Consider the following 24,261-nt stretch of genomic DNA (forward strand, 5'->3'; position numbering starts at 1 on the left):
GACCATCTCTGACAAGAGAATCTAACCACGATTCCTTGACATTTAATTGTATTACCATCACTGAACCCCCATTATCAACATCCTAATCCAGAAATTGAACTGGACAAGCCACATAAATACAAGGCATGCAAGAGCGGGTCAGAGGCTAGGAATACTGTGGTGATAACTCACCTCCTCATTCCACAAAGCCTGCCCATCAGCCATAAGACATAAGCCAGGAGTGTGATGAAATACTCCCTATTTGCCTGCTTCAACAAAACTCAACACATTTGATATCATCAAGATAAAGCTGCCCAATTGATTCGCACCACACCCACAAAAATTCTTTCAACAATGCTCAGTAGCTACACTGTGTCCCATCTATAAGCAGCACAGGACAATTTTACCAAGGTTCCTTATAAGCACCTTCTAAGGCCACAATCACTCCTATCTAGAAAGATAAGGGCGGCAGACACATTAGGGGAAGCAATTATCTAGTGATATTATTACTAGACAATTAATCCAGAAATGTATAAACCTGACTTCCTGCCATGGCAGACAGCGAAATTTGAATTCAATAAAAATCTGGAATTAAGAGTCTACTGATAGGAAAACTCATCTGGTTCACTAATGTCTATGACCAGGTGACATCCTGACCTGGTCTGACCTACATGTGACTCCAGATCCACAGCAATTTGAAAGAGTCGGGGAGCAGAGCTGAGTATGGTGCGCATCACTAAAGAAAAGGTGCAAGAAAAACTGAAGATGGATAAATCACCTGGAGCAGATGGAGTACACCACAGAGTTCTAAACGAGATAGCTTATGAGATAGTGGCGGCGTTCGTGGTGATCTTTCTGGAATCACTAGAATCAGGGAGAGTTGCAAAGGACTGGAAAATCACAAACATGAAACTTGTTTAAAAAGAGAGTAAGGCAAAGTGTTAGGTGCATTAGTCAGAGGGAAATGGGTCTGGGTGGGTTACTCTTCGGAGGGTCGGTGTGGACTTGTTGGGCCGAAGGGCCTGTTTCCACACTGTAGAGAATCTAATCTAATCTTAAAGATAAGAGGGAAAATTACAGATTAGCCTAACCTTCGGCGTGGCTAAGATTTTCGAACCCATTGTGAAGGAAGAGATTTCTGATTACTTGGAAGTATGTGGTAAAATAGGGCAAAGTCAGCATGGTTTCATTAAGGGAGGTCATGCCTGACAAATCTGCGAGAATTCTTTGAGGAAGTAACGAGCATGTTAGACCCAAGGAGATCTATGGATGCTATCTACCTGGATTTCAAGAGGCCCTATGAAAAGGTGACACTGAGTAAGATAAGGGTCCATGGTCTTACAGGAAAAGTGCTAACATGAACAGAAGATTGGCTGTCGGGCAGAAAGCAGAGTGTTTTCTCAGGATAGCAGCTGGTGACAAGTGGTGCTCCATGTGGCTCAGTGTTGGGACCACAACTTTTCACTTTAGATGTTAATGACCAAGATAAAGGAGCTGAGGGCATTCTGGCTAAGATGAGACAAAGATATGTAGAGGGACAGGTAGTATTGAGGCGGCAAGGAGGCTGCGGAAGGGTTTGGACAGGTTAGGAAAGTGGACAAAGTGGTGGCAGTTGGAGTACAACGTGGGAAAGTGTGAAGTCATGTAGTTTGGTAAGAAGAATAGAAACATGGATGACTTCTTAAATGCAGAGAAAATTCATATGTCTAAAGTGGAAAGAGACTTGGGAGATCTAGTCCAGGATTCTCTCAAGGTAAACTTGCAGGCTGTTTGTGCTAGTCAACCAATCTTCTATCCATGCTAGTACCTTGCCTCTAACACCATGGGCCCTTATGTTACTCAGCAGTTAGGAAGGCAAATGCAATGCTGGCATTTAGAGAGGACTTGAATATAAGAGCAGGGATGCACTTGAGGCCTCCTAGGCTCTGGCTTAACCATGTTTGGAGTATGGTGCACAGTTTTGAGCCCCATATCTTAGGAAGGATGTACTGACCCTAAAGGGAGGTTCACAAGAATGGTCGCAGGAATGAAACGCTTAACATATGAGGAACATCAGAGGACTCTGGGTCTGTACTCAATGGAGTTGAGAAGGATAAGGGGAGGTCTAAGTGAAACTGACAGAATACTGAACAGCCTGGACAGAGGAAATGTTGGGATGATGTTTCCATTGGTAGGACAGACCAGGACCCATGGACACAGCCTTAGAATATTGGGAAGACCTTTTAGAACAGAGAGCGGTGAAGCTATGGAATTCACTGTCACAGAAGGCTGTGGAGATCAGGTCATTAAGTACATTTGGATGAAGACAGATAGGTTCTTGACCGTCAAGGGGATCAAGGGTTACATTCCCAGAAATCTTCCAGCACCACAGAGAAGTCAAGGAAGAGAAGGCAGGAATTGGAGATTGACCAGTTGAAAACAAAAATATATGAATTAGAGGTAGAAGGATTTCAACCACTTGAGCCTGTTCTGTCAATTAATAATATCATGTGTCATCAGATTGTAACCTCAAATCTGCATTCCTGTGTACCACTTCATGCCACTGATAGGTTCTTGTTAACCAAGGTGTGAAAAGCTATCTACCTCTGTCTTAAAACAAAAGGGTTCTGCTTCAACCGATTTTTCTAGAAAGAGTTCAGAAGACTCAGTTCCCTCAGAGAAAAACACTTTTGGCTAATCTCTGTATAAAATGGGTGACACAGATTTTTAAATAGTTATTCCTCGTTCTAGATACTCCCATAATTCCGAATTACCAATGGCATAAAGGATTCTGGGTATGGTCTGTGTAAAAGGCAATGAAGTGTTCAATCAGCCATGATCTTACTGAATGGAGGGGCAGACTTGATGAGCTGAATGGCTGAACCTGTTCCTATCAGAGAAAACATTCAACCGACCAAGCCCCATTAAGGACCCGACATGTTTTAATCATGTTATCTCTTACTCTTCGAAATCCTAGAGGATACAGGCCTAGCCTATCATACTTTTCCTCATAGGACAACCCACCCATTTCAAGTACTAGTCTGGTAAACCTTCTGTGAATTGATTCCCACACATTTGCATCTTTCCTTAAATAAAAGTGACCAATAAAGTGACCAGCTGCAGTCTCACCTGTGCATTTATTCTTGAAGGACAGAGTAAGGTGGAAATTGCAAAGAAAATTGATGAATGTGTCCAATTCCAGATGAAAGCAGGAATCGTATCTGATACAATCATTGCTGTATCTGGAAAACAGCCCAGAGGAAGACTGGAACAAGGAATGATCCAAAAACGCAAGCAAAACAAGGTCCCATACAGATATCCAAGGACGAACGAAGACAAGTTGAAAGAGAAACTGTTCAATGAGATTACAAGCTCAATCAGATGGAGGATAATGGTACTGTGTATTGGCCACCATTCCAAGAAGCACATAGACCGTCTCTTGAGGATGGAGGATTAGATGCCCAAAGTGAAGTGCAGGCAGTCAGAGGCTGGAAACTGGAAATTGTTGAAATTACAGAGTGTCAAAAGAATCATGCCTGAAGGAGGGTAAGTCACTGAACAAAGGCAAAAAGTAGAATTTGAATAGTAAGAAATAAGTTCAATCGAACAGTGACAGGTTGAATGGATAGAGTCAGCCCGGACATTTCTGATTGCGAAATTTGGGAAGAAAGTAAAAATGGGCTGTACAGAGTTGGGAAACTATATGTTGAGAAGGTGTGAAGGGAAAATCTCCAGACAAAATGAGGTCAGACATACGTTCAGTGGTGGGGTCATACCCCGGGGGAGATAGAAAGAAATTGTCCAAACGTTGGCACCAAGCCATGGCAAGGTAGAGGTTAGTTTAGCAAATAATTACAGCACATTCTGAGTCAGCAAATTTGATAGAAAGATCAGGATTGGACCAGACAGAATAAGCACAGTGAATTCAGAGGACAAAAAGTTGGAGTGGGTGAGTTGAAGAAAGAAATTGAGAATCTCGATGTCATACCACCAATTTTTCTATGAAAAGCTCAAAAATGCATAAGAAATCATGGGGGGGGGTCCAGTTGGAGGGATAGTTCTAACAATGAGAGAAAAGGTCCATTCAGCAGGGACAGAATTGCTGCGAATTCAAGTGGGCGCAATAGCAAACAAGGTAGAAAAATTCAACGTCATGTCACATCCAAAATTCACTAAGTTGGAGGTGCAATTGCATAGGAATACTGGATAGAAGCAAGATTAGGCCATTCAGCCTGACAAATCTTCTGTACTTTGTGACCAGAAGGAATGTATAGATTTTATAAAATAGACAAAACTATAAACAGAGTCCTTTGTCGAGCTGAAATCATTCGGTGTCAGAGCACAGAAGGTGAGAGGATATAGTGAATACGTGACAAGAAGTGGAATTGGAACAAAGGATGGAGTCAGTGGGGGAAAAAAGCAGAGGAAGGATTCAGAGAAGTATTGGTACCCACATATTGTTAGAGCTTGCATTCTTTGCATTTGAGCAAACTATTGAGATTAAAGGCAGATAAGCCCCCAGGTCTGATGGCGTACAACTTAGGGCCTTAAAGTAAGTGGCAGCTGAGATAGTGGATCCACTGGTTATAAAATCCAATGTCCTGAATGTTAGAAAGGTTCTAGTAGATTGGAGAATTGCTTAATGTAACTCTCTTATTAAAGGGGGCAGAAAGTAGGCAACTATCAACCATTAGTTTAATATCTGTCATTGAGAAATTGTTAGAAGCTATTATTAAGAAAGTAATAATAGAACATTTGGAAAATTATATACAATCCATCAGAGTCAGCACAGTTTTATGAAGGGTAAATCATGTTTGACTGATTTACTTTGAAGCTAAGTTCTTTGAAGACATAGCAAGCAAACTGAACTGTGGGAATCTTGCAGCATATCTGAATCTTCAGAAAGCATTGATAAAGTGCTGCAAAGAAGTTTAGTATACAAGGCAAGATCACATGAGGTTAAGGGTAATTTACTGGCTTGAATACAGGATTGGCTGCTGCACAGAAAGCAGACAGTCAGGTTAAATGGGTCTTTTTCGCTTGGCAAGATATAACTCACTCGGGGGCCATGGTTTGGTCCTCAGGACCCAACTATTTACAATCAATATCAATGACTTGGATCAGGGATAAAAGGTACTTTAGCCAAATTTCCAGGTGATACTAAAATAGATGGAATAGTCAGATTTCAATAAAAGAATCAGAAATTTACAAATGAATGAATAGATTAGATTAATGGGCCAAAATTTGGTAGATGGAGTTTAACGTAGATAAGTGCAAAGCTATCCATTTTGGTTTAAACAATATAAAAGCGACTTGTTATCTAAATTTCTAGGTTTCAAAATGTAAATTTATTGAAAATTCAGAGTCTGATAGTGCAGAGTAGCCGAGGTGTCTCATGCATAAATGGGAGAAAAGTAGCAAGCAGGTACAATAGGTAATACTGATTGCAAATGGAATTTTAGCATTTTTTACAAAATGGATCACACTTTTAAGGTAATGGGTAGCAGATTGAGAACAGATATTATCAGAAATTATTTTTCTCAAAAGATTGTGAATCTGTGGAATTCACAAGCTAAAAGCGTTGTGGATTGTGGATGACGGGAGTGTAAATAAATTTAAGGAGATTTTTAAAATTAATAACAGTTTGAAGTTTTATGGGTAGTGGGCAGGAAAGTGGAGTTGAGACTGAGGGGAGATCAGCCATGATCGTATTGAATGGCGGTGCATGCATAAGGGGCTGAATTGCCTACTTCTACTCTTGCTTCTAGTTCCTATGCACTGAGCAATCACAATAAACAGATGGGTTAATAGCTGTAAACAGGTATGGCATGCTTACAATTACAGAGACATGGCTGCATCAGGACTAGGTCTAGAAACTAAATATCAATATTCAGGAAAGAAAGGCAAAGAGCAAATGATGGAAGGGTATCATTGTTAGTAGAAGGTGAAATCCGTGCAGTACTGATAAAGGATATTGGCTTGGAAAATCTAGCTGCCAAACCAATATGCATGGAGCTAAGAAGCAACAAAGTATAGAAAACAAAGTGGATGACATTAAACACTAAACCAGAGATGCATGTAATAGGGGTGCTACATTAGTTATTGGTGAGTTTAATAAACATAGAGACTGGACAAATCACATCTGCACTAATATGAAGAATTTCTGGAGTGTGTACAAGATTTTTATTTAGATTAATATATTGAGGACCTAAATAGAAAACAGGCTGTCCTAAATTTGGATTTGTGGAATGAGAGTGGTTAATTCATATTGTTGTGCAAGATCCTTTAGAGAATAGTGAATATAATAAGAAAGAATTCTTCAGAAGGACTAGCATTTAGAACCTTCAGTGAAGGCATGATCCTTTGAAACTGCCAGGGCGGGGGGACTTCTTCAGCTTTAGGGTGATAAATCTGTAGATCACAGTATATTTAACAATAGCGCTAAACAGGTTCTCGATTTGCACTGAGATCAAAGGTTGAGGAGAAGTCAGGAGAATGGGTTTGACAAACATATCAGCTATGGTCAAATGGTAGATTGGAATCGATGGGACAAATGGCCTAATTCTGCTCCTATACCTTATGGTCTGAAGGACAAAAAGTGAATTGGTCCAATCCAAGTCTCAGTTGAAACAAAAGAAATTATAAAGGCATGAGGCACGAGTTGGCTGTCATAAACTGGGTAACTTTATTAGAAGGTATAACATCGGACAGACAATGCCTACATATTTTGAATGAATGCATACATTGCTAAATTGTACACTCCATTTTTGTGTGAAAATATGACGAAAGAGGTCCAAACATGGCAAATGAAAAAAATGAAGAACACTTATAAATCTAAAGAGGAGTTGCATGAAGAAATAGCAAGCTTGAAAGTTGGTAGCAATATAGAATTCAGCAAATACGACCAAGAGGTTAAGAGGAGACAAATAAGAGACTAAACTTGTAATGGATATGAAAGTGGACTGTAAAAACTTCTTTACATTTGTGAAAAGAAAGGATTAGTGAAGACAAACTAGAGAATTAATCATGGAGGTAGAGGAAATAACACTGCAATTAAACAACTAATTTAGTTCAGTCATCACAAGATGACGACAGAAGTAACTTCCTGGAATTGCCAGGGAAGCAAGGGTCTATTGAGAAGTAGGAATGGAAGGAAATTAGTTTTAGTAAAAATATAGTGCGGGGAAATGACTCTATGGCTCTAAATTAATAGGACTGAACAGCGCGAAATCACTGTCACCAGGCCCGATAATCTACATCCCAGGGTACAAAAGACTAAGATAAAGTAGTGGATTCATTGGTTGCCATCAACCAAACTTCTGTAGATTCTAGATCAATCCTGGCAGCTTGCAGGATGTAAAATGCAAACGCACTATTTAACAATAGTAGGGAGCAGAAAACAAGGGATTACAGACTGGTTAGTCTGACATCAGAATAGACAAAATTGTAGAGTCTATTATAAATTATATGGAAAATATTGGAGCTCGGTCCCAGCGACAAGTTGGCCCAGCTGTGTGGACTTGTGGTAACGACGTTGGGGGCAAGTTCAGGTTCCTGGCAGCTTTTGTCGAGGCGGTCGTAGCACGGGCTTAACACCTAGTTCAGGCTTCCTTGAGGAAGGACATTCTGGGACACCAGCAGTAGACTGGATCTAGCCATCCCTTACGGCTACTTCACGGAGGCTAAACAAGGCCTTTTGGCATCCTTGGCAGGGCAAGAATGGGCCCAACCTCTTGAGCATACACAGCAGTGGCTGCAGGAGTCGGCTCCCTGGGAAGATCAAGCCCAGCCACGGAGGAAGTGAGCCTTTACAGAACTTGCGATAGCAGTGATTGTAAGTCCAGTGGTAAGTAATGGCACTGAAGTGGTGCCTCTTCGACTTTGATAGACCCAGTGGAGGACTCGAGGCGATGGCATCGGCTTTCAATAGCAGGGCAGTTGCGGTCAGTGGAGAAGGCAGCACCTTCAATACTCTAGGTGGATTGACAGTTGCTTCAGCATGGCGACATTGGCCCTGTGCAGGGACTCCTGAAAGGGATTGCATGGGGAAAGCATGGCAAAAAGGAGAAGATCGAGCCCCTGTAGCAAGGGCAATCCCATCACGGCGAAGCAATTTTGAATGACTGTAAATAATGCTTGACTTTTAGATTTATTTATTTTCCTACTTTTTATGAAGAATTAATATAATCTTAAACTTTTAACTTTGTTCTTTGTTTCTACCTTGATCTTCTGATTCTGTACTGAGATACTTGAATCTAAGATGGCGTCATGTGGCAACATTTTACACTTTTCACTGCACTCCTGTACTTTAGTTTTGAGTATAAATAAAATCTAAATCTAAAGGATGTGATAATAGAGCACCTATAAAATATCAATGGGAGCAGACAGTCAACATGGAGCAGAAAAGAAATGTTTGACAAACCAGCTACAGCTTATTTTTGAGGATGCAACTAATAGAGTAAATAAGGGAGAACCAGTGCATATGCTGTACATGGATTTTCATAAAGCTTTTGATAAAGTTCCATCTAAGAGATCTGTGTGCAAAATTAAAGCAGATGGGAGTGGGATAACAGACTGGCATGAATCTAGAATTAGTCAGGGGACAGGAAACAGGAATAAGACAAATGGATTTTTTTTTTTACATAGTGGAAGGCTGTAACTAGTGGGGCACCACAGGAATCAGTGTTTGGAGCCAGCTACTTGCAATATAGATCAATAATTTGGATGAGGGAATCAATGCAATATTTTCAAAATTTGTTGATGACACAAAACTGGGAAGAATTGAGTGATGAGGTGGTGGTAAAGGAGTTTCAAGGCAATTCAGTCAAGTTGAGAAAGTGGGAAAATACATGGAATATAGAGTATAATGTAGATAAGTGTGAAGTTACCCACTAGTAGGAAAAATAGGATAGCAGAGTGCAATGATATTATGGCTTTAAGAAATGTATTTTGTTCTGGTTTTTATTATGAAGAGAGGCTGAGTCGTCTGTTCTAAGCCAATAAAGTAAATAGCCTGTGAGGCCTTGGGTTTTTTTTATTAAAATGCTGGAACAATAGGTGCAACATGAATGGGTGGGGTCAAGCTCCCACAGAACCAGGATTTTAGTTTAACCTTCAGTAGTTGCTGGGGTCTTGAAGCTGGATGAGGAAGTCATTATTCATACCTCTGTTACAGCTAAAAGCTTGGGTTCGCTTCCTCTCCAGAACTGCAGGTGAACAATCTATTTTACTTAATTTGCCTTTGGCAAGGGTGTGTTATGAGATGTTACTATCTTGGAGCAGCTGATCACTGGTAGTTAACATATCTGCATATATTTGTTTATATATATATTAAGCATTTTTTAAAGTTAAGCTATTTGTTTTTCTTACTTTATCTGTGTATTAACTATAGTATAATAATAAAGTGTACTTTGATTCAAGCCTGGTAGTTTGACCTCTTGAATTGTATCTAGAACATAACACCTTACATTTGCCTTTAAAAATAAGAAAAAGTTGGAGTCTAGGCTATCTTCTCAATATATTTTGAGGGGGCTTGATCTGGTCCATAACAAGAGTAGTATTTCAAAGGTGATAGATTAGAAAGATGTACAAGGGGATCTGGGTATCCTAATGTATTGGTCTCTGAAAGCAAGCACGTAGGTGCAGCAATCAGTTCAGAAGGCAAATGGCACATAGCCCTCACTACAAGAGCAGTTGAAAGAGGAGGGATGGATGCCCTGCCGAAGTTGTACAGGGCCTTAGTGAAATCATATGAAATATCCAACATAGCTTTGGTCTCCTCATCTAAAAAAAAAACTTGCCATTGAGGATGCCCAGCAAAGATTCACCAGATTGATTCCTGCAATAGCAGGCTTGTTGCATGAGAAGAGATTGGGTTGATTACAACAATATTCATTAAAGTTTAGAAAAATGAGAGGGTAACTCACTGAAACATGAAATTGTAACAGGGCTAAATAGACTGAATGCAGGGACAATGGTTGCCTGGCCAAGGTGTCCAGATTAAAGGGTCACAGTCCCAGGAGTCAGAATATATAATTTAGGACTGAGACGGGAAGGAAATTCTTCGTGCAGAGTGGTGCCCATATGGAATTCACTACTACATAAGGCAAGAGAGACCAAATCAATTAATATATCTAAGAAAAAAATTGATATAAGGCATAGGAGCAGAAATTAGCTCATCAACTCTGCTCTGCATTTCAATCTTGGCTGATAATTTCAAGACAATAAAAGTGCCAAGCGATATGGGGAAAGAGTGGGGCTTTGAGATTCAGGATCAGCCATGATTATATTGAATGATCGAGCAGTCTCAATGGGTTGAATGCTCTACTCAATCCTATTTAGTTTGATTCTATGCCTCTACAAGTGCATCTGATATCAGATGCACCTTCACTCCTAACACTTCCCCACACTTCTGTGGCATCTTTCCATGCAATTGTAGAATTTTTACCTCCTCTGTCCTCATCATCCAAGGACACAGACATACCTTTTAGCTGAAGCAGTGATTTACCAACACTTCACTCAAACTATTGTACATATTCGCTGTTCACAACGTTGTTTCATCTGCTAAGGATGGGCAATAAATCCCAGCCAGCCAGCTATGTATGCCATGTCCCACAAGTAATTTTTAACAAAACTCTAGAATATTGTACTCTCTGCTCAAAATGTAGTATCCTCTGTACTGGTGAAATGAATTGCAGAATGGGTGACTGTTTTGCAAAACGCTTACACACTGTCTGTAAAAATGACCACAAGCTTCCAGCTGCCTGCCATTTCAGCATCATGCTCCTTGGCAAATGTTTTTGTCTCAGGCATTACTAATTGTGAAGGAGATACTGTTTTGTGAAGTGTTACAATAAAACTAAATCCAATGACACAATAGTAAAGACCCTGAGCTCAAAATGCAGCACACGAGGCAGATTGGAACAACACCTCATCTTTCATTTGGGTATCTTACAGCTTTCAGGACTCAACATCAAGTTTAACAATCTTAGAGCATGATCGTCTCTTTCCATGTCCATTACCATCCTCCACATCCCAGGTTATGTCATGATATTGGTTGCTTTCAGCACATCATCAATTATTCATAGCCCTCATTATCACCAATCTAGCTTTGCTTCTTCCCTGGTTTACTATCAACAATCCCTTCACCTGCCTATGCTTTTTTCTCTCTCTGGGTTCTATCTCTCCGCGAACTCCTTAACCCCAAATCCCATCATATGCATAAATTCCACCTTTTCATTACTATCAGTTCTGAAGGGTCACTGGCCTCGAAACCTGATGGAAACTTCGTGTGTTTGTAATTGACACAAAATTCCAGTCATCCAAATTTCCTGTTCTCACTGATCAACATCAACTCCCATTTACGTAAAGTCACAAAATTTTGAGTGTTTTCCTATTCTCACCCTGGCCTCACCTATCCCTATCTCTGTAAATTCCTTCAACACACAACGCTCAGATATAGCTATGCTCGGCTAATGCTGAACCCCTCAGCATTTCCAGATCAAATGAATGAAACAAGATAGTCATCAGCTGAGCAGCAAAGAAGACAAAGGCAAATCTAGCCCAATCAACCCTGCAAAGTATTCATTCCTAATATCTGAAGCATTTATAATCATTAGGAGAGCTGTCCCACAGAATAAACAATCGACAATCTAACGTAGGTATATCACCAGATGTACTTATGAACAATGTCCCAACACCACCATTCCCACCTGTGGGCAAGTCCTGTCCCACTGGTAGCACAGTGGCATACAGTCGAATCGGAGCTGTTCTGGGAGTCCTTGACATTGACTCCAAACCTGATTAAGTCACATGGTATCAAGTCAAATATTGGCAAGAAAATTTCCTGCTGATTAATACCCACTGTTGCCCCCTTCCTCAGCAAATGAATCCGAGCTCCTTCCTGTCGAACACATCTGGAAGAATCACTACGGATATCAAGGACACAATGTACTCTGGGTAGGAGACTTCATTTTAAACTGAACAGACTACATTGAGAAAGCAGACATCACTGCTCGCAGATATCAACACTTACCAACAGGTGGCGATAGACCCAACCCCACAACGAGTGAACCAAATCACAGCCCTACTCAAAAAAACTTTAGAAACCTGGAGAATTAAACAAGACATACTTTCAAAAAAATGAAACCAGACGGATCCAACACACCATGCTTTTATGGATTGCTGAAAATTCACAAACAAGGAGCCCCCCTCAGACCCATAATCTCACTACCTGGAAAACAAATGTACAGATGAGCCAAGGAACTTCACCAAAGACTAAAACACTTAGTAGAAGACTCATGCCACTCCATTCACTCCGCCCAAGAATTCCCGAACACGAAGGACATTAAGATAGAAGATGAAGAAATAATGGTTTCCTTTGATGTAACAGCCCTGTTCACATCCATCAACATCACCCTGACCAAATAAACACTGTCTACACTATTAGAAGAACCAAAGACACATACACCAAACACCACCAACTTCATCAGCAAGGACATCATCATCAAGCTACTGGACCTGTGCATTAACACCCACTTCACTTTTAATAGCAAAGCCTACAGACAACCCAATAGAACACGCATGAGATCACCAACAACAGGGTTCAAAGCAGATGCAGAATTGTAGAGACACGAACAAACAGCTCAGCCAACCATCCAACCCAAACCTTGGGTCCGCTATGTGGATGACACCTTTGTCATCACAAAACAAAACAAATTAGAGGAAACCTTCAAGACCATCAATAATATCCTTACTGGCATAAAATTCATAAAAGAGGAAAACAACAACAAACTGCCATTTCAAGATGCCACAGTAGAGTGAACAGTCAACAGGGTACTTCAAGCCAACCTCAACAGGAAAACAACATAAAGGGACCAAAGACTGAACTATGGAAGCAATCATTCCAACACCCACAAATGAAGCTGCATTAGAAAATTATTTCAATGAGCTACCATACACTGCAGCACAGAGGAACTACCAAGAGAAGAGGAAAATCATCTATACAGCATATTCTAAAAGAACGGGTACCCAATGTCCACAGTGCGGTAATTTCTCAGCAAGACACCCAAACAAGCAGACAAAACGCATCCAGAAACCCTAGCCACTCTCCCCTACATCAAAAACATCTCAGAAATGACTGCCAGACTACTCAGACCTCTTGGCATCATCAACACACTAAAACAGCAGCTAATGAACTTAAAAGGCCCTATATAGACAACATGCAAAAAGAGCGTCATTTACAAAAATACCTTGCAATAACTGTAACAAACACTACATTGGACAAACAGGCAGAAAACTAGCCACCAGGAGACATGAACATAAACTAGCCACAAAAAGACATAACCCACTAGCACAGATAACCTTACATACAGATAAGGAAGGACACCACTTCGACTGAGACGACACATCTATCCTAGGATGAGCCAAACAGACACGCACGAGAATTCCGAGAAGCATGGCATTCCAACCAGAAGTCTATCAACAAACACATCGACTTGGATCCCTTTTACCTCCTTCTGAGAAAAAGAACTGGAAATGACATCACCAACCCAAGGAAATCTAAACACATAAACAGAAAGTGAGTCATAACACCAATGCTTCACTGGAGGCTCACTGATGTTACCTAGTATGGTGACAAACGTCTGAAAATGAACCTTCCAGTTTAGTGAGCAAATTTACATCCAGTTTCTCCTTATCTCAGTTCCATAACGTCTTCTCTTTACTCTAAGGCTGTGCCCTCAGGTCCTAATCTCTACTACCAATAGAAACATGTTCGCAACATCTACCCTGACCAGGAGGAGAGACTCCACAAGCATACCCATCCTCAATGATGGAAAAGCCCAGCATATTAGCACAAAAGGCTGAAGCAATTCAAATCATCTTTAGCAAGAGGTTCTGATTGGATTATTCCTCTCAACCTTTTCCTGAGTTCCCCAGCACGACAGCTATCAATCTTCAGGTCATTTGCCTTGCTATGAAGAAACATGAAGGGGCTGGAAACCAACGAGGCCATGAAATTGAAGATTTATGCACAAGATGTAGCTGTGTCCGTTGGCAAGTTGAGAACAGCTACAACAGTGCCATCTACCCAGCAAAGTGAATGATTGTCCACATACGTTCTGATTGCAAAAGTCACAAAAAATCAACCCCAGCCAATTACTATCACATCAATGTAGCTACAAAAAGATGGTATAGCTGTTGAATACAGGGAGTGGTCTCAGAGAGAGAGAGAGAGAGAGAGACATAGAGACAGAAACAGAGAGAGAGAGAGAGAGAGAGAGAGAGAGAGAGAGAGAGAGAGAGAGAGACAGACAGACAGACATAGAGAGATAGACAGACATAGAAAACTGGATGGACAATAGTATGCTAGGAAGAAAGCAAGCTCATAATGGCTGTGCTGAAAGCAGCCCATGTCATGACAGGGCCTGCAGTAGGGGTGGGGAAGCGACATACAAGGTGGTGTTCAGATTCTAAAATTGTTGAACTCAATATTGAGTCCTGAAGGCTATAGGTTCCGCAAGTGAAAAATTAGATTATGTTCTTCCAGTTTGTGCAGAAGCTTGTTGGAGGACTGCAGTAGGCTTGAGACAGAAATGTGGGCCAGGGAACATGGGGATGTGTGCAGGCAATAGGAAGCTTGGGTTCACTTTAATATAAAATCCAAAATAGTCACCAAATCTGCTTTTCATCTCCCCAGTGTAGTGGAGACCACATTGTGAACAGTGAAAACAGTAGATTGGATTGAGTGAAGTGCAGATAAAATCATTGTTCTGGTTGCCCACTATCAGAAGGACATGATTGCACAAGGGAAATTAGGGACAGACAATAGATATTGGTCTTATCAACTATGCCCACCTCCCAGGAACAAACAAGAAACTGGAATTTATCCCTAAACCTTGGCACCTCTCCTTCCTCCTTTAAGACATGCCAATTTGACCAAAGATTTGATCATCTGCTCTAATATCCAATTTAGTCTATGTAAAACTTTGTTATGTAACACTCTTGTGAAGTACCAAGAGATATTTTATTAGAACAAAAGCACTACATAAGTACAAATAGTTGGTGCTTGGCCATGATGCCCTCTATGGTCATGTGAAAGCTCATAAGGAAGGAACTGACATATAGCTGAAATATCAAAGGTTCTTACATCTTTGAAATTAATCATAAACAGGATGTATTGTATTTGAGAGGAGCTGGAGAAAATATGGCTGATCTATAATCTAATTTAAAAATGTGCAAGGCTTAGGTGAAAGTGGAGTGTTCATATTACTAATATAGTGTTAAACAAATAAAAACTGGAAAACTAATTTTGCATGCCTTTGAGCTGGGGAATGGAAAGCTGGAATGTTTATTTAGAGGTTTGTACTTATATGAACAATTACTCTTAAAGCAATCTTTAAATATGTCTATTTTGAACTCTTGCACAGTTCTTATAATGTGCAACAGTTTGAACATCTGACAAAAGCGTTGACAATCTAAATTAACAAAAAACAATATAAACCAAATACAGAAAAAAAGTAGTTCAGTTGAAAGTTTTCAATTATTTTTGTCAACCATCTTCTACATGTCTTCAATAAAGTAAAAGTCCTGCAGGTATTGATAATGATTATGTGACTAACTAAAATTGATTCAGTGAAATTGATCTGAATTCCACAAATGGATAGCCAGGATAAAGATATTTCAATTTAAGCCTTCTGACAATGGCAGCAAGTGGATGTAAAAAAATATATACTTTGTAGTAAAAGTACAGAAATACCCCTATAGAGGAAACCTGATTGCAATCCTTCATAGTCTGAAAGCCTGGCCATCTGAATTGAATTAAACACATGCGCTTTCAGACATTTGCAATCTGAAACCACATGTAAATTTAGACCATACTTTAGACTTAAGCCTCTGGCAGTTAATGTTTTGTTCAACAACACATTTTTAAACAAAATAGAAATTGCAATCTGATGTTGTTGATATGAGATTTTTGATGTTAAAAATACTTGAGCTGTGAAAATTAGATAAGGTAAATTGAGAAAAATATAGTATATTCACTTTTCTTCATGAAAATTGCTAAGTTTAATCAACAGGCTATTTTTGTTAAGGTAAAGGGAAATTTCTCTGTCTTATAAATAGGTCTGTGGCAGTTTAACGGTGAAAAAAAAAAGTCTCTCATTATTTTCCAGAAAAAATGAAGAACAAATCAAAATGGTTCTTTTTGTGAGAAAGCTGCAACATTTATTTGACTTACACTGATGCATTTGTAATTTTATACTGCATTCTCATCAGCAGTCAGGTTTACATTTGTACCAAAAAGCTTTGTGAAGGACAGAGGAGAGCTCAAATTTCAAACTCTTCGTCCTAATCAATACATGAGGCAAAGTTTCATCTCCTGGGTCCTTAACGTAGGAAATTCTGGAGCCAAGAAATGAATAAAGCTAGTCTCATGATTAGATGATGGAATCATTAGGAGACAATATCCACATGTTGTATTGCTTTCCGGTACAATGCAGTAAAACGCAGAGATTGCAGTTGAAGATCCGTTAACACCAACTTGTATATAAAAGCTCAGTTTAAACGTTATAAAGCTCTCCACAAAATGCTGTGTTTTGCTGCTGAAAGGTTCATTATGAACCTTAAGGAGTTTCCCTTGAAATCTGGACTGAAGTTTGGGATTACAAAATCACAAGCGCCCTACAGGAGATTTTTGATGCCTTAATTCCACAGAGGATTCATGCCAACACAGTTCTTTCCTCTCTGTTCAGCAATCACTCATACCAGGAGGAAAAAAAAGTTGACTTGCATCTAATGGCTTCCTTACGTGAATAGAGCAGATGAATACTGAAATATATATTCAGGATTTGTAAGGTATGTGGACATGTCTGGTATATATATTAAATTTTGAAAAATAGCTTTGATCTTCTTTGTGAAGGAAGAAAGCTGTGAATTCTAAACCATTTGGTAAGGAATCATTTATGAAATGGAGACATTTATTTTTGATATCCACCAGAATGATAGTAAAAATTGGCAGACAATAAAGTTATGCAGTTAACATTTCCTCTTCTTTCCACTTATAAAAATTGATTCATGTGCATTATGTTTGTATTACATACTGGTATAAAATACCTATACCAACTAGATATTTGGTGCACAAATATACATTTTACAGAATTCTGCTGGGAGTCAGAAATCCACAAGGCAAAAAGGGAAAAAAAAATCAACGTAGGTTTTTCAACCAATTCAATGAGGCTTTGCAACTCATAGCTTGTATTCGATTTTAATAATGCAATACTGCTGCTTAAGAATATCAATAATTTATCTCCTGTAACAATCAAATCAAATGAAAATAGTTGTATATTTATCGAAACTTTATAGAAGGTACCTATGAATGTATAAATGCTAATTATTTCATTATTGCTTGTCAGATTGATTATCCAATTGTTCTGTAGTTAACATGGGTGTGTATACATTAACATTTTTAATATATCCTGGTTGTTCAATTCTTTACGCTACATTTCGAAGGATGATACATTCTCTAGCAAAATATACATTAACTGTGTTTACATTATGTGATATTAAACTAATTAGATGAATCAATTATACAACATTTAGTCTTCAAAAGCTGTCAACCCAAGCAATATCTTGTAAAAAGGTGTATTTTCTATATCCTATTCAAGGTCGGCAACTTAATGACAATTTGACTGCATTAGATGTTTGTGACATTCACTACTTAATTCAACCTTTCAGCATAAGAATCGCTAATAGGTTTCAACTGTCAGTATTTTTCAATTTAAACAGATGACTAAGCATAATTGGAAGGTTTGTTTTTAATAATGCTTACTGACCATATTCAAATAATTATTTAAAAATACAATTTAATGGAATGGTTTGAACATCAGTGCACTGCATTAATTTCAGGACAGGAGTGCTTAAGCAAGATCGGTATTTTACATCAATCGGGGTTATGTTCTGGAAAAGACCTAATAGAAACTGCAACTGAGTGACTTTGATTTTCAGCATATAACCACTGTTTAGTGAAGAAGTAATTGTTTGTTCAGTGACAGACTTTGTTGATTTTCAAAGCAAAATAATATCCAATTTGAAAAGAGGTTCAGCTAGGTTTCATTAATTTTCATGATCTAACACACGAGTGTGAAACAGAGCTTTCCACTCATCAATTCAAGAGGCACAATGGGTTTTTGAAAATATGCATCAAAGAATAAGGAAAAAGGAAAAAAGTAGGAAATAGAGTCATAGAATATTACAGACTTTTTGACCCAATTCATCCATGCCAACCAAATATCCTAAAATGATCTAGTTCCATTTCTTAGGATTTGGCTCATATCTCTCTGAACCCTTCCGATTTATGAACTCATCCAGGTCCCTTTTAAATGTCATATTGTAACCACCTCATAACTTCCTCAAGCAGCTCATTCCATACATGCACCACTCTTTGCATGAAAGAAGTTGCCCCTCAGGTCCCTTTTAAATCTTTCTCCTCTCACTTTATACTTATTCCCTTTAGATTTGGACTCCCCGACCTTGGGAAAAAGTCATTGACCAATCACCCAATCCATACTCATGATTTTATTAATCTCTATAAGGTCACCCCTCAGCCTCCAGTGCTCCAGGGAAAACAGTCCCAGCCTATTCAGCCTCTCCCTATACCTCAAACCCCCAAATCCTGGTAATATCCTGCTAAATCTTTTCCAAACCCTTTCAAGTTTAATAGCATCTTTCCTAAAATTGAATGGAGAATTCTAAAACTGCCCTCACCAATATCCTGTAAAGCCACAACATCACATTCCAACTCCTGTAAACAATGCACTGACCAGTGAAGACAAGTGTGCCAAAAACCTTCTTTACCACCCTGTCAACTGCGACTCCATTTTCAAGGAACTATGCACCTGCACCCAAAGGCCTCTTTATTCAGCAACACTCCCAGGACTTTACCATTAACTGTATAAATCCTGTCCTGATCCGCTTTTCCAAAATGCAGCACCTCACATTTATCTAAATTAAACTCCATCTGCCACTCCTCGACCCATTGGTCCATTTGATCAAGATCCTGTTGTACTTTGAGATAACCTTCACTGTCCACTACCACATCTCCTATATTCACATCCATATTATTTACATAAATGACAAAAAGCAATGGATCCAGCACTGATCCTTGTGGTACACCACTGGTCACAGGTCTCCAGTCTAAAAACAACCCGCCAGTCTCTGTCTCCTGCCTTCAAGCTAATTTTGGATCCAATCACCTAGCTCCCCCAGGATTTCATGTGATCTAACCTTGCTAACTAGTCTACCATGCGGAACCTTGTTAAATGCCTTGTTTAAGTCCATATAGACAATGTCTACCATTCCACCTTCATCAATCTTCTTTGTCATTTCCTCAAAAAACTCAATCTCATAGAAGACAGAGTAGCAGTGGAAGGATTCTTTCAAGAATGGAGATCAATGATTAGTGGTGTTCTACAGGGATCAGTCGGGATCTCTGTTGTTTGCAATAGAAATAAATGATCGGGAGGAAATTGTAGATAGTCTGATTAGTGAGTTTGCAAATGACATCAACATTGCCAGAGTTGCTGGGAGTAAGGAGGATTGTCAAAGGATACAATGGGATATATAAAAATTGCAGATTTGGGCAGGGAAATAGCAGATGGATTTAATCCAGACAAATGTGAGGTGATACATTTTGGAAGATCAAATTCAGGTGCAAATTATACAATAAATGGCAGAATCCATAGGAGCACTGGGCGTACACATCCATAGATCCCTAAGAGTAAAAATACAAGTGGATAAGGTGATCAGGAAGGCATACAGAATGCTTGCCTTCATCAGCTGGGGCATCAAATATAAAGTTAATAAGTCATGTTACAGCTGTATAAAACTCTAGTTAGGCCACATTTGGAATATTGCATGCAGTTCTGGTCACCACTATCAGAAGGACATGGATGCTTTACAGAGGGTGAAGAGAAGGTTTGCCAGGAAGTTGCCTGGTTTGGAGGGTTTTAGTTATGAGAAGAGGTTTGATAAATTGGATTTTTTCCTTGGAAAGTTGGAGGCTAAGGACCATCTTATAGAGTTCTACAAAATTATGAAAGGCACAGATAGGGTGGATAGTCAGAGGCATTTTCCCAGGATGGAAAAGTCAACTACAAGAGGGCACAGATACATGGTGAGAGGGAGAAGTTTTACATAAGTGCAGGGTGTTGCGTCCATCCAAAATGTGCTGCCAGTGGAGGTGATGGAAGCAGGCATGTTAACAATGTTTAAGGTATATCTTAATAGGCAAATGAATGGGAAGTGAACAGAAACTATGAATGGTCCATGAGTAGCAAGTCTAAATAAGGATTCGGAATCAGTGCAGGCTTGTTGGGCCAAAGGGCCTATCCTTGTGCTGTACTGAATTGAATGTTAGTGAGATACAATTTCCAAGCACAAAGGCATGTCAACTATCCCAAAGCAGTCCTTGACTTTCCATATGCATGTAATTCCTGGTTCTCAGAATCCCCCTCAACAATTTAGCCACAACTGATGTCAGGCTCACTGGTCTATAATTCCCTAGCTTTTCCTTAACACCTTTCTTAAATAGTGGCACGACATGAACTATACTCCAATCTTCTGGCACCTCACACATAACTATTGATAATACAAATATCTCAGCAAGGGACTCAGCAATCTCTTCCCTAGCTTCTCAAGTTCTGGGATTTACCTGATCAGGTCTAGGGATTTATCCACTTTTATGCATTTTAAGTCATCCAGCACCTCCACTTCTGTAATATGGACATTATTCATGATATTACTATATATTTTCCAAAACTTTCTAGCTTCTATGTCCTTCTCCAAAGTAAATACGGGGGTACAGTGGTTAGCACTGCTGCCTCACAGCACCAAGATCCCAGGTTCGATTCTAGCCTTGGTGACTGCCTGTGTGGAGTTTGCACATTCTCCCCATGTCTGCGTGGGTTTCCTCCAGGTGCTCCAGTTTCCTCCCACAATCCAAAGGTTTGCAGGTGAGGTGAATTGCCCATAGTCAGGAGTGAATATAGAGAATGTGTCTGAGTGGGTTAATCTTCGAAGGGTCGGTGTAGACTTGTTGGGCTGAAGGGCCTGTTTCCATACTGTAGGGAATCTTATCTAATCTAAATACTGACAAAAAATAGTAGTACTACTGCGACCACTAGGACTCATGACAGCACACAAACCAACAGCCACGCTCAGACAACAACTCACCAGAACGAAGGACCCGATACCCAACATGAGCAAAACTAATGTAGTGTACAAAATCCCATGCAAGGACTGCACAAAACACTACATTGGACAAACAGGAAGACAGTTAACGATCCGTATACACGAATACCAACTAGCCACGAAACGACACGATCAGCTATCATTAGTAGCCACACACACAGCCGACAAGCAACATGAATTCGACTGGGACAACACTACCATTATAGGGCAAGCCAAACAGAGAACAGCCAGGGAATCCCTAGAGGCATGGCACTCATCCACAGACTCTATCAACAAACACATCGACCTGGACCCAATATACCGGCCACTACAGCGGACAGCTGGAACTGACAAGCGGAAGCGGCAGAGACAGGCCACTATAAATGCCGGAGGAAACAGCACAGAAGCGCTTCACAGGAGGCTCCCAAGCACTGAGGATGTCACCTAGACAGGGGACGAAACGTTTGCAAGACAAATTCCCAGCTCGGCGAACAGAACCACAACAGTCCATATCTATGTTTGGAAAGTTAAAATCTCCTACCATTAATATCCTATTATTCTTACAGATATCTGAGCTCCATATATATTTGTTTCACAATTTCCCACTGGCTACTGGGGAGTCGATAGAACAATCCCAATAACATCATCATCCCTTTCTTATTTCTTAGCTCTCCCCATACAACTTCATTGGATGTTCTCCCAGGAAATCCTCCGAGTATAGCCATTATGTTATCCTTAACCAAAAACGTCACTCCCTCTCCTCTTTTGTCCAGCCTTCTAATCTTCTGTAGGATCCATGCCGTGGAACATTAAGCCACCAGTCCTGCCCCTCTCTGAACCACTATTCTGTAATAGCTATGAAATCCCAGTCCCATGTCTTCAACTATGCCCTGAGTTCATCTGCCTTATCTGTCAAGCCACTTGCATTGAAATAAATGCAGTTTGTTTTATCAGTCCTACCTCTTATTTTGCCTTGCTCTTGCCTGCCCTGACTATTGAACTTGCTCCTCTTATCTACTGTATCAGCCTCAGACTTATCTCATTTCTCACTATCTTTTTGGGTTCTCTAGCAAACCTCCCTGCCAGGTGCGACCCATCCTTCTATACAGGTCACTTCTACCCCCAAAGAGATCTCAATGATCCAAAAATGTGAATCCCTGACCCCTGCAGCAGTTCTTCAGCCACATGTTCATCTGCTCTAACCTATTTCTACTCTTAATAGCATATGGTAGCGGGAGTAATCCAGATATTACCACTTTCAAGGACCTACTTTTTAATCTCTTGCTTAATTTTCTATATTCCCTCTGCAGAATCTCATCCCTTTCTGTTCCTATGTCATTGGTACCAATGTATACAATGACCCTCTGCTGACCACTCTCCCCTTTGAGAATATTTTGCACTGTCCATGAAACATCCTTGTCTCTCCAAAACATGTGAAATCTCCACAACGTTTACTTTTGGCTTTATCTTCTTCACATTTCTTCAATGTTAAGGTCCTAATAATCCTCTATTTCTGTACATCTTTGTGCTGATTGACAAGTTTCTTGTCTGTACACAAAGAATAGTTTGGGAAATATTCTTTTGATGTGCCTTACCTGTGAACATAGCAACATAACCAATTCTACGACTGAGGTACTAGACTTCATGCACACCAGGCCTGCAAGAAAGTACAAATACTTTTGTTTATAACAATATGTAACTCATTTGAAACATACAGTACATTCTAAAATTCAACCACTAGTCCAGTAGTATGTAAGATTGTGCAGACTTAGAAATAAACAAAATTAAAAATTTATAAATTAACAGACTATTGTGTGCATCTGAAAGTCATGTCAGGCTACCAAGATAAATAAATACAGATGACAGTTTTATAAGAGATGTATAAAACTTAAAAAGCTTAGAAAAATTGGCACAGAAGTAAATAAATTAGTAATTTTGCACATTTATTCAAACTCCTTAAAAAAAAGAAAAAGAAAAATGATAGCCCAGTCTGCACAGAATTATAGGCAAATGAACTTCATGTCAATGATGGAAAAATACAGTACTCAAAGATGTAACAAAAAATAGAATACGTAACATAAATTATATTTCTTTGAAATCTCTAAGAGCATCTAGAAACTAAAAGTAAAACATATTTGAATAGATTCCAAAAGGAGTCTTACTTGGCCAGCACAAATGAATTCCCTGAAGTAATAACAGAGCAAAAAGACTCTTATTTATACAGCACCTTTCATAACCTGTGGAAGACTCATTTGCCAGTGAAGCTTTTTTTGAAGTCTGTTTTCTGTTGTACTGTAGGGCTTATGAGTCTATTAATTTTCCAGATTTAAAGCATGAAAGTGCTATTGGTAGTCACAAAAGCCCACTTGGTCTGCTGTCTTTGCCAATTGTAATCAACATGTGGCCTATCGTAATGTGATTGGCTTGCTAGTTAGGAATCATTCAGTTGAAAGACAATTATGTCAAAAGATGTAAGCCTTGTCAATAGCACCTACACCCCATGAAAGAATAAAGAAAAACACTGCAAGCTTCCAAAATAACAATGTGATAATGGTTAGATCTTCTGTCTTTGTGATGTTGATGGAGGGATAAATATTGGCCAGGTCACCAGGAACTCACTCCCTTTCTCTTTTTTGAAACTGATAGACTCTTTATGATCACAAGAAACAGAAATGGCCTAGCTTTAAGATTTCATCAGAACAATAGCACTATTGACAGTACTGTACTCTTTCAATACTTCCATGGAGCACCACGCTGTATTGCTCCGCTCAAGTTCCAAGCTTGTAATCTTCCAACTCAATAGCGAGAATGTTATCAACTGAGCAATGTTTGAAACAAGATAGCAAATGTAATATAACAGATATATGTTTGTACTTTTAAAAAGCCTTTGATAAGGTAAAACACATTGGATTTATGACTAATGTTAGCACATTAGGAATAACAGACAATTAAAATAGTGACTATCAAATTTGTTAATAACTTAAAACAGAGTATACTGATTAACGATAGCTATTCAGATTGACAAATCCTGGATATGCAGTTCCACAAGGATGGATACATTGCTGCTCACCAATGATA

General features: G+C 39.4%; 1 protein-coding gene and 1 long non-coding RNA gene across 5 annotated transcripts in view; one reads left to right on the forward strand and one right to left on the reverse strand.

Moving 5' to 3' along the window:
* The window catches only part of nbeaa (neurobeachin a), a 913,644-nt gene that overhangs the window by 542,249 nt on the left and 347,134 nt on the right, over positions 1–24,261 (reverse strand). For all 4 annotated transcript variants that reach the window (XM_072577218.1, XM_072577214.1, XM_072577213.1 and 1 more), the window contains one exon: positions 22,779–22,840. In XM_072577218.1, coding sequence (XP_072433319.1) covers positions 22,779–22,840 — 62 coding nt within the window. The remainder of the gene's footprint in view (positions 1–22,778; positions 22,841–24,261) is intronic.
* Positions 16,466–24,261, forward strand: part of LOC140481281 (uncharacterized) — a 146,690-nt gene continuing 138,894 nt past the window's right edge. The window contains exon 1 of the long non-coding RNA XR_011961491.1: positions 16,466–16,812. This is a non-coding gene — a long non-coding RNA (uncharacterized lncRNA). The remainder of the gene's footprint in view (positions 16,813–24,261) is intronic.

This window comes from Chiloscyllium punctatum, chromosome 9, assembly GCF_047496795.1.
Source record: "Chiloscyllium punctatum isolate Juve2018m chromosome 9, sChiPun1.3, whole genome shotgun sequence".
NCBI lineage: Eukaryota > Metazoa > Chordata > Chondrichthyes > Orectolobiformes > Hemiscylliidae > Chiloscyllium > Chiloscyllium punctatum.